This window comes from Lagopus leucura, unplaced genomic scaffold (genome assembly GCF_019238085.1).
Source record: "Lagopus leucura isolate 7727_CA_CO unplaced genomic scaffold, USGS_WTPT01 Super-Scaffold_100002, whole genome shotgun sequence".
Classification (NCBI taxonomy): Eukaryota; Metazoa; Chordata; class Aves; order Galliformes; family Phasianidae; genus Lagopus; species Lagopus leucura.
Window position 1 is genome coordinate 59,619,246 of NW_024962263.1, and position 10,757 is coordinate 59,630,002.

General features: G+C 42.2%; 1 protein-coding gene across 4 annotated transcripts in view; it reads right to left on the minus strand.

Moving 5' to 3' along the window:
* EYA1 (EYA transcriptional coactivator and phosphatase 1) overlaps positions 1-10,053 on the minus strand; it is an 88,454-nt gene extending 78,401 nt beyond the window's left edge. Inside the window, exons 1-4 of one of the 4 annotated variants that reach the window (XM_042869989.1) lie at positions 10,025-10,053; positions 4,269-4,318; positions 2,741-2,868; positions 801-863 (exon numbers count right to left, since the gene is read on the minus strand). In XM_042869989.1, the coding sequence (XP_042725923.1) occupies positions 801-863; positions 2,741-2,864 (187 nt within the window). In that variant the 5' untranslated portion in view covers positions 2,865-2,868; positions 4,269-4,318; positions 10,025-10,053. Of the gene's footprint in view, positions 1-800; positions 864-2,740; positions 2,869-4,268; positions 4,319-4,682; positions 4,698-8,187; positions 8,273-9,507; positions 9,548-10,024 lie in introns of those variants that run through there. The other 3 variants (XM_042869986.1, XM_042869987.1, XM_042869990.1) reach the window with 3 other exon arrangements.
* Positions 10,054-10,757: the final 704 nt, after the last annotated feature.

Sequence of the window (10,757 nt, forward strand, 5' to 3'; positions counted from 1 at the left end):
TATAGAACATATCCTGCACTTTGGGGTATGGAAACCAGCCTAAATCACACCCACAGTCAAATCAAATTTAACATATCTTTACAACACGTTTGTAACATGCAAATAGCTGGAGGCCCTGCTTCTCACTCACCTAATCTTCCTTTGTGCCAGAGAAGGAGAGCAAGAATGAGTTTGTAGTATATAAAAAACTGGTTACATATACTGTATTCAACATGTGAACCTTCAGCAACCTACACCTTCACTCCATGTGCATCAAAGAAGCAAACCACACGGCAGCATTGTAAAAAGATGCTTGGCAAGCCCATAGGGCTACATCCCTATAGTTTGTCGTTTCTTTTCCAGGGTTCTGCTTGAAGGATCTGAGAAAAATTCATCTTATGTCATCTTTCATTAAAAATAAATAAATAATAATAATAATAAAAAGTAAGAAACCCTGGCTGCATTCACTCAATTTTTTCTTAAGCTTGTGTAGCAGCTCAAAGAACCCAAACCAAACATTTTCTCAAGATAAAACTGATTAACAGCAAAATTCCACCTTCAAATTCTTAGGCATCCACCTCACTCACAAATTTTGTCTCTTGATACACATCTGATTCAAAAATAAACAATTTGATTAAATTTCTTTCTGAAATTTTTCATTATTGTGTCACTTAAGAGCAATCAGAGACAGGAACTTTATAATTTGGAACATTCTGACCCAAATCCCCACGAACAAGCTACTTCTCAGGACACTTTCTGGACAACATCTCACAACGCATGCTGACTGCACACTCCTGGTGTGGCCACCACAGCTCACAAACCTGCAGCGGTCTGTGTGCTAGCACTGAGCAACCAGTCTGCAGTGCTGAGGAGAGTCATGTCACCTGGAGGAAAATGGCAAACAAACAAAAAAAAAAAGCAGTTGGCTTTGTCTCAGAAGGTAAACATGTATTTCATGCTTTAGCTTTGCTGGTAGAACTCCCCCCCAAATGAACAAGCCTGGGCTTTAAAATTCCAACATCGGAACAAATGAAGTTACTGGGCTCTAATTTACTTAGTAAACTCCAACACCTACTGGAAAACTGGGATATAATTTTCAGAATTAGCTTCTACATGAAGTCAACATATGAATAGATAAAATATCTAACTAATTTCCTAACAAAGCGCTACTGGGCACCTAATTTTTCAGAGTGTATTTCTGCACTCAACAGCTATTTGGAATAAAAAGTCCAGCCACAGAGCAGGTGCCTCTCTGTGTTTCAAGGAGCACGTCATTTTTTTATTTTATTTTATTTTTTATTTTTTATTTTTTTTGCTACTGGAAACTCCACAAATTAAGCAGAAGGTGCAAGTTTACTGCTGAGGCTTTAGCAAGTAAGAGTGGCTTTAATTTCAAAGGGTTGAGCTACTTTATCATGTACCAAAACTGGTATATACATGATAATATGGTAAAAAAATAAAAATAAAAATAAGGAGAAGCTTGGTATTAAAAGCAAGGGCGACTCATAGAATCATAAGAAAGAACCACAATGACCATCTAGTTTCACACAAAATATTCTTCTGCTTAACCTACTTAACACATTAAGTGCATTATTTATTCTTTTAAAAAACCTTCTTAGTTGTTGTTTTTAATGGCTTAAAATTTGATTTCAGCAATACTTTTACTGCAATAGTAAAAAGTAAATTACACACAACTCCAGCACAAAAGCCTGTTAATCTGATAACCCATAAACCTTCTCCACTACTGAGGACTCCAATTAGAATGAATAACAGAGATGTTTGGGGAATTGAGGGGGAACAACATCTGTTTGACTGACATGTGCCTTTTCTGGAAATATGCAATTCACATCCATAAACTTCCACAGTCTGACAGCACTAACATGACTCAATTTTTAGGAAACAAATTTAAAAAGGCATTTCTTTGCTACAATACTTATTTAACCTTAAATTTTTATTAAAAAGTTTCATATAAGGATGCATGACTATAATTTTCAGAAATGCATTAAAAACTCTGCCCACAAAATTAGCCAAACATCATTTATGTTCCTCCTTACCATTGCCATATAAATGCATATAAATGCATACAAAGAGTATTTTCACAACTTATATAAATCCTTCTGTACTTCATTATACATAATTACTGGCAAAGCAGTTTGGCTGTTCTGCTGTTAGTATTCTACTGAGAACAAACATAACTTATCAACTGCCTGATTGCTGCTTGAAAATTAGGTATCAGCTTACCCCGTTCAATTATTACACCTGTTTGAATTTTGGCTACTTTGTCAGAGCAGCAAGCTAGCCCTAGGAAATTTCAACACTCCGTTTCATTAGTCTATTTGACAAAACTTCCATAGCCTTAGGAGCTTGCAAAAAGAGCGAACATAACGAAATACTCAAATGGGGAGAACAACTGAAAGACTGCATTTTGTGGTTTGACCACTGTAAACACTTCCTCTCTCCTCATTACTAAACCAGCCTTTCGGGTTCTTTGGATGTTTTTCTAAGCTCTGCACACACTACCTGCTCAGTCCATTCAAACGACCCGAAAGGAACATAAAACTGGAAAGAAAGCTGTTGCTGAAACTTGATAATAATAACTGCTGATAAAATACTGATCATAAGATTCATGCGCTGCGATATAGAAACATATAGCACTTCACACAGTAAAACCTCTTCCTCTACATATCCTACTGACTGTAAGAGGACTGATGCAACAAGGAGAAGAAACAAGCAACTGAATACTAAAACAATGGTAGCTCACCTTCTGTGCCATTGGGTGTCATGGAATTGGTATTTATATGAGAGTTATCAAGCTTTGGACCACTGGGGGATTCACTACTACCACTTAGTCGGCTGTGTGGGCTGGCTAGATCCTGCATTTCCATAGACCTGAAAGCAAGATGCAGCCAGTTTTAGTGACACATTCAACAGAGATTACATAGGAGTTACTGATACAATGTGCAGCCCGCTATGAATCAAAATCCTCAACTTAAGTAGCAAAAAATGAACAGCTTCTTCCAGTGGGATTTTTTCTAATTTCAAACTTCTATCATGCTACACACAACTAGTGATTGCATTATTTCTGTGGCTTAAAAGAATAAAATTTAGATTTGAAGTACCACACTTGAAACACTCACGTCCCCTTGTATTTTAAAGATACGTATAAAGACAGAATCCCCACTATATGAAGACATATATTCTCTTAACAACCAATTAACACTGTGCTTTTTCAAGATTTACCACTTAGTGGCAATATAATGGGCCTCTAAACCAAATAAAATACTTGTAGCAATTGTTGAAACCCATCATCTACTGACAGGGAATGAGATATTCCTGATGTATGTGTTTACTCTGGCAAACTACTTAATTGTTCCTCTGTTTCCGCTGAAACAAATGCAGCATTAAAACAGTATTATGTCTGCTCACTTGTTTGCTTTGTGGATTACATAAAGCGTACCCAATTGGAAAGGGATATGACCAACATACAGTGAATCCATACATGTGTCAGTATGCCTTAGCACTCTGCAGTATCTCAGCAGCTGTCGTTTAGTCAAAATAATAAGAGAGCAATTCAGATTCAATGTAAAACTTGAACATTTACAGAGTACTCAAGCAGCTGAGTATGTCTGATTTGTGCTGTTAACAGCCTTATATAAAAAGAACAAGAATCATCACCACCATGATATATACCACCGTATATGTTGGAAAACTTGGAAATTCAGTGCCCCTTATTCATTGCTTTATACCCCAAAATTTTGATGATGGTATTTGACATACTTAACACAAGTAAATGCCCTCAGCAGAAATATTATCACTCCAAGGCACTTCAGGCAGTAACTTTTCTCCTTAAAATAAATGCTTGGGCTCTTACAGAGACCTTATTAAAATTATAAAAAACAATCCCTCCACAGCAATGGTATAAACAAACATAAGTGCCATTTCTGCCATGAAGCTTCCACATTTTGACTGAGATTTTACCACAAGTTCTGAACACAAACCCTCCATTTTATATTTTATTGCTTAAAATCAAGTACACAGAAAAAAAAAAAAGGACAGTCCCACAATGAGTTAACCAAGCCACTATCCAGTACAAGGTAAAATGATTTGGTGAAAATACGTGCCTGCAGCTGACAGACTTTGGGGCACACATATAGAAACAAAGCTCTCGCGCTTATTGATCAGCTTCATGTGGAAAACAGGGATAATTATTTACTTATCACGTGAGGAAGGGGAGGAGAGGGAAGGAAAAAAGCTTGCAGAAAAATAGCAATTTTCAATCATATCCTTACCTGCAACTGGAGGAAACAGCAACATCTGAACTGGTTTGGGACTTCTGCACCTGTGAACCAGGGAGACAAACAGAAGCCTCTATTACTCCGCTTTCATGTGAGGCCTTAATTTAAACAAAAGATCATCACCGCGGATGACGATTCTGTCCTTTAAACCAAAACGGAGAGGAGGAGGGCACGGTGCCGGTGAAAGACATATTGTCTTTAAATTGAAGGCTCGCCTGTTGTTTCCTCGCAGGTCCCTCTCCCTCCTCCTCGCGCAGGGACGGCGGCCAAGTGCCGGGACAGTGATTCATCAGGGGCCCGTGACAGCTGCAGAGGGGCTCCCTCCTCCCTGGCCCCGCTGCCGCACGCCCCGCTGAAGGCAGGACCCCAATGGTGGCAGTGGAAGCGCTCCCCCTGAGCCCCTCGCACCTCCGTAACGCTCGCCTCTTCCCACCACCGCCCCACGACCCTCTCCCTCCCAACCCTCCAATCTTGGCAGCATCTTGCCCTCCTCGCCTTGGCTGTCCTCTCCCTCGGCTCTCCGCCACCCAGCCGTCCTCCTGGGAGCCACCTCACCCCACATGCGAGGGGCAAGGCAAGGCTGGCGCTACATGTTGTCCTTTCCAAGGAGATCTGCCTGTTGTACAAATTTCCAGTACCTCAACAATAGCATTACACGACCCTCCCCAAAACAAGCCCATCTCCAAACACGGCAAATTAAAATAGAGCACACGGCACTGCACAAGGTCTTACTCGTAAAAATTCTCCTCTCTAATGAGATTTCTGATAAAATGACTTAAAAGAGCACTTCTGGCTAAACAAATGGTAGGAAGCTGCAACGTTTACCTCTGAGCTCACTCATCAAAAGAGGAATTTGGTTCCAATGGGAAGCCAGCAATAATTTTCCAGTTTAATAAAACAACTCCTTGTATAACTAGGTGAGTAATAGATTTTCATATCCTAAAAGGAGAACACGCTAACAGGAGCTGCTCTGTGGCCGGCTTGGAGTGTCAGCAGGTGATAAGCTCAGGTGGAGGGACGCCGATGGCCGCTGTTAACCCAAAGCACACAAAGGCTGAACTGGGAAAGGTAGAGACCGCCCCAGTGTCTGCACTGAGACTTTTTCATGCGCCTCCATTCAACCTGAACTGACATCTCTTAACTGATCACAGAGCAGAGGCTCTGTGAGATGAGGCATTTTAAGTGCCATAAAAATCATCCAAGCAAATCCTACTTCTGTGTCCATAGTTTTTTTGTTGTTTTTAATCACGGGCAGAATTACTACCAGCAAAAGTAAACAACAGTTGGGGCGGTCGGGCAGCACCAAACATTACAAATGATGGCAAGAAGCATGCAATAAAGTGCATGGAAAACACCAATATCTTTACAACTGTGTACTTATAGTTCTGCATAATGTGATTCTCAGTACATTGCTGCCTGCAAAATCAAACAAGACGAGCAGATACATTCAGAACTGTGCACTTTGTCTGAAAGATCTCTTTTTGCAATCTTTTTGCAATCTTTTACGCAGCAGAGAGCCTTAGGATACATTTCTGCTGCTACTTCTAAACACCTGGAAAAAATTATAGGTGAGAACTAAGTTTGTTTACAGAGCTATCTTCACTCCCTCTTGCACAGGATCCTCTAAAACGTACCTTTTATGATAGAAAAAAACTTCCTTTTTCAAATGGATGTTTTAATTAACTGATATTTTCTTAAGTGCCCTACAGGTTATTCATACTTCACTGAACTCCAAAATGCACTTAATCCTCCCTGTTTCACTGACCCAAATTAAAAATAAAACAAAACTTCTGTGCACTTCTAAATATGTACATCTGTTTATGGTGAGAGAGATTTCATTTAAGGTTTCATGGGAGAGGGTAAGAAAAAACCCCAGTTCGTTGAGAGCAAATTGAATATATACCTTAATATATACCTTCTACATCCTCTTACGCTCTATGATTTGTGAAAGTTCATATCCACAATCTTCATTTTCATTAGACATACTTTGGATATATTCCTTTGTGTCTCAAGGATTATTTAAACCATGTGTTGCACGTTACTGTATTTAAAAATGACTCTTTAATCAAAATAACTTTAAAACAACTAATCCTCACTTAGGCTGGTCAGCTGAATCCACAGAGTGGTCCAGGAAAAATAAATCTACTCTCAAGAATGCGAATGCAGACAACAATTAGACACAGATGTGAGCGAAATTAGTTACAGTTTACAAAATGCTACACTTCACATGCTTTCAGTTTTTTATGCGTAGGACACAATTACAACATAGTAAAGGAACCACACTTAGGATGACGAGCTCACAGAATGAAAACATTTCTGGGTGGCATTCGCCAGCTCTCAGGCATTCTCCTGCTTTGGCCAGCAGATTCGCGGAGAAGCGGAGCGCTGTGACATAACTCACATATCAAACAAAAAGTGCGGAAACCCCGCGACGGCCTTCCCCGACCGGCCAAAGAAAAAGGAGCTGTCAGTCAGCCTCCTGCCCCGCGCTCTGCCCAGCTCCAAGTGCCCCCCGTGATAAATGACACGCACATTCTGCTTAATGCATGAAAAATAGCGCTGCGGATAATTCGATTGCGGGAAGCAACGTTCACATCTCTCTCTCGAGCGCGGGCTGCGCTACGTGGGCACACGGCGGGAGAGAAAGGACGAGGATAGCAAAGCCGCTTCAAATTCATCCGTTTAAGGATCTTAAATCAGGAACATCGAATTCTGATTAGTTAATGAGGTCTTTTAAGTTTGCCTTTTTTTCTAATTAAATTTATAATTCTTCGCAGATGGAGGTTTTGTTGATGTTCAATTTGTCTCTCTCATTTTGTTAAACCTCACATAGTACTCCACCAATCCATTGAATAGCCACATTAAATCTGTTAATACCATGCTCTTCAACCCCAGAAATTATTTCCAGAAGGCAAACTTGCTTTGAGAGATCATCAAACAAGACTTAAGGTACACATTTTATCACAGTTTCCCTACCACAGAGCTCAGGATGCGGAGGAAAATTCATGACTTTTGCAATGTTTATTATACTTTGCTAAATTACAAATCAAAAGCATCTGACAGAAGATCGCGTACGAAGCCAAAAACTTAATAATGTTCTGTGAAAAGTAAACTGTAAATGGGAAGGGATTCTAAATTTCAGCAGCACAGAGCAAATAAAATGTAGGTACTTGTCTAAATTACAGGTTTTCCACACTATTTTTACTTGCTAGAAGCAATTTTTTTTTTTTTAATGGCTATAATTTAAAACATTTTTCTAGCTGAAAAGAAATTTTTTAAGTGAAAATAAGACTTTACCCCACAGAACCATTGCCAGCACACACACCTTCACATAAAGCACATTTCTACAAAGAAATTTCATGGACAATGTAAATTTTCAAATCAGACCATTCCCTTGTAGGAAAAAAGAAAATCATTTTTAGCAGAGGGCGAAGGAAGACCTATCCCCATACAGCCCTCTTTTCCTCCTGTAAATGCTCCGCGATCTCTATGTACACACATACTGGTTTCAGCAGCCAAAAAGCTCAAAACCCCAAACACAAACCGGCCACAAACCAGCACCTTGCTGACAACACACACAACTGGAGCAGCCCTCCCCTCCTATTGCTGGGCTGAGAGTGAAGAGGTAGAGTTTGTTGTGCTGGATACTCAAAGACAAATTGCACTTCTTAAAACAGAAGCAGATAATTACAGCCATTTAATTTTTAATTGCTAGTTTAAATTCTTCTGGAAGCGCCAGGCTGTGTGCTCAGCTCACACACTTATGAATGAAGCGCTGGGAAGCACAGCAAGCTCTCCCTGCTAAGGACGAAGTGCCGCAGCGTGACAACACTCCCATTATAACCAGATATTTCAGAAAATCCTCTCCTCTCCTCCAACACTTTTTTTTTGGCTCCCGAGAAATATCTCATACTTATTGCCATTGATCGCTCATTCTTCTCACTGCTCTCCTTCCAAGGGTGCAGTGTGGCTCCGGCTGTGTCACCTCAAGGGGCTGCAGGAAGGGAGCTGCACCCTGAGCAGGCCCTGGGAGCGCTCCAGCGGTGAGCAGCGCGTCAAGTGAGCTGTGCATACGTGCTGATGTATGGCCGGAGTATGTCATGTGTGCTCCATGTACACACGAAGAGGCATTGGCTGACATGTCAGACCAGCAGCCTGTGCCCTGGTAGATGCTCTGCACTGTCTCAGCATGGGATGGAAAATAAGATTCCCCCTACGCGCTATCCAGTGTTCAAAACTTTCAGCAATGCACCGAACGTTTCCACGGCTTTCCTGAATTTCTCTCTGCTTTAAGCAAACTATGGGAAATACACTTTTTTTAACCCTCTGAAAACTGTGAATTCTTCTGCTTGCACTTTTCTAACAAAACGACCAGCACAAAACCCAAATCCCTCCAACCCTTCTGAAAAACACTATAAAACACACTGACACCTTTAACTTTTCCAGCACAACCCTTACACTGCCAAAGGCTGTCCTGCCCTCACTGCTGTTTGCCCCAAACACTCACAGAAATACAGACCAGGGAGTGCTGTGTGGGTCCCATCGCTCAAGAGCATAACACAAGTTTTGCACTTCTGCAGCTCTTTGCCTTCCTACTTCTGAACTCGGAGCCACCATGAAACATCGACATGCATCGGGTATTCCGGCACTGCAGACATTCATTCTGTCATCTCAAAAAGTTCTCCTGGGGAGGTGGGGGGGGCTCTGTGTTTTCCTCAGTATTTGGGAAATTCAAACACATTAGGCAAAAGGATTTCCTGCTTCAGAAAGCGCTGTCAAAAATCTCTGTCATGCATTCTTCCTTCCCCCTCCTTTTTTTTTTTTTTTTTTTTTTTTTTTAAATTTACTTTTTCTCTCACGCTCTCATGTCACTTTTAGGAAGGACTGTGAAGTCCCCGTATTGCCATGGAACCATCCGTACCGGTGTTGGGGAAATCTCACAGGAGGACCCCCGAACTTGTCCGGGCACAGCAAGCAGACCCACGGACAAACTGCATCCAGAACCCCGGCCAAAATTAACGGCTTTACGCGGCGCTCTATCACCGATCGCTGAGGCGGACAGCATCCCCGGCACTCCGCGCAAGCCGGAGAGCAGCCCAGTGAACAACCGCGCTCTGTTTCGCAATTCGCCTCTCTCTCTCTCTCTCTCTCTCTCTTTTCTTTTTTTCCCCCTCTTTTCCTCCCCCTGTTGCCATCTCCCGCCACTGTCAATGCCCGCCCCGCCGTTACTCACGGTGCTCCGGGGCGCGCAGGGTGCGCGGCGCCCCGCGGTGCCTCCGCGCCGCCGGGCCGGGGACGCGCAGACAAAGCCGGGCGGAGGCGGGCGGCAGCCCCCGCCTGCTCGCTGCGCCGCGGAGGTCTGCCCAGCAGTGCCTGGGGGCACGCTGCCGCTTGCCGCCTCACTCCCCCTTTTTTTTTTTTTTTCTCCTTTCCTCTTCCCCCCCCCACCCCCCCACCACTTTCGGGTTGTGTTTTTGTTTTTGTAATGCAAACCGCAGCTCTTCTCTCTCTCGGTTTTAAAAGCAGTGCCCGAAGCCGCCCGCCCCGGCCGCGCTCCTCTGCGCAGCGCGCACACTGCGCGTCCCGCACCGCCCCGAGCGCCGCGCCCCCCCCCCCCGCTCTGAAATGCTTTAATTGCGTGTGGACGCGTCCCCTCCCGTAAGCTGGCTTTAAACAAAAGCCGTCCTAATAGAATAACTGGAATTAAACCAACATTATATCAATGAGAGGAGCTAAATCAGGATACTCACAGCGGCTCTCAAGCGCAGCCCGCCTGCACGCCCGGACATGCCGTTTTGATTGGATATGTAACAGATTTGTTCTCAAATATCTGAGATTCTTGCAACCTTGTAAAGAAAGGGTCTGCTAAAACTATTGAAGCCAGCCTTCTCCCATTTAGAAGTATTTATTAAACGAAGTCCCAGGAACTTTAAAAATAGCCTGAACCATGCAGATGTGTGAAGAAATCAGTACTTCTAATAATGATTGTAAACACGGTCAAATTTGTATTTCAAATTACTGCTGCTCACTTACTACATTTCTAATATTTACAGCCGTGAAAAGGCCTTTTCCACTGACCTGAGAGTATTTCCAAAAGGAGCGCTGGTTGCAGAGTTAAATGGGAGCGTTAAGTAACGTAACTCTCTAAAGCTTAGCTTTTACCAATCAATAAGTAATTAAATAATTCAATTAGCAAGCCATTAAACTGTAATGGCTTTACGATACATTCCTATTACAGCACTTTTAGTAGCTCATAATAATAATAAAAAAAAAAAAAAAAAAAAAAAAAGGTTTTAAAATATATACGTTATAGTAAGAACCATTAGGGCGAACACAGTAACTACATTTGACCGGGGCTCTCTGGATCGTTCCCACTGTGCAGACAGCATCTTTCAGTTTGTGTCACTCTTATTTTTCCACAGTTTTTCAGTATGCTTAGTCCGGATATGACGAGGAAAACAGCCTGATGATTTGCAGTACCAA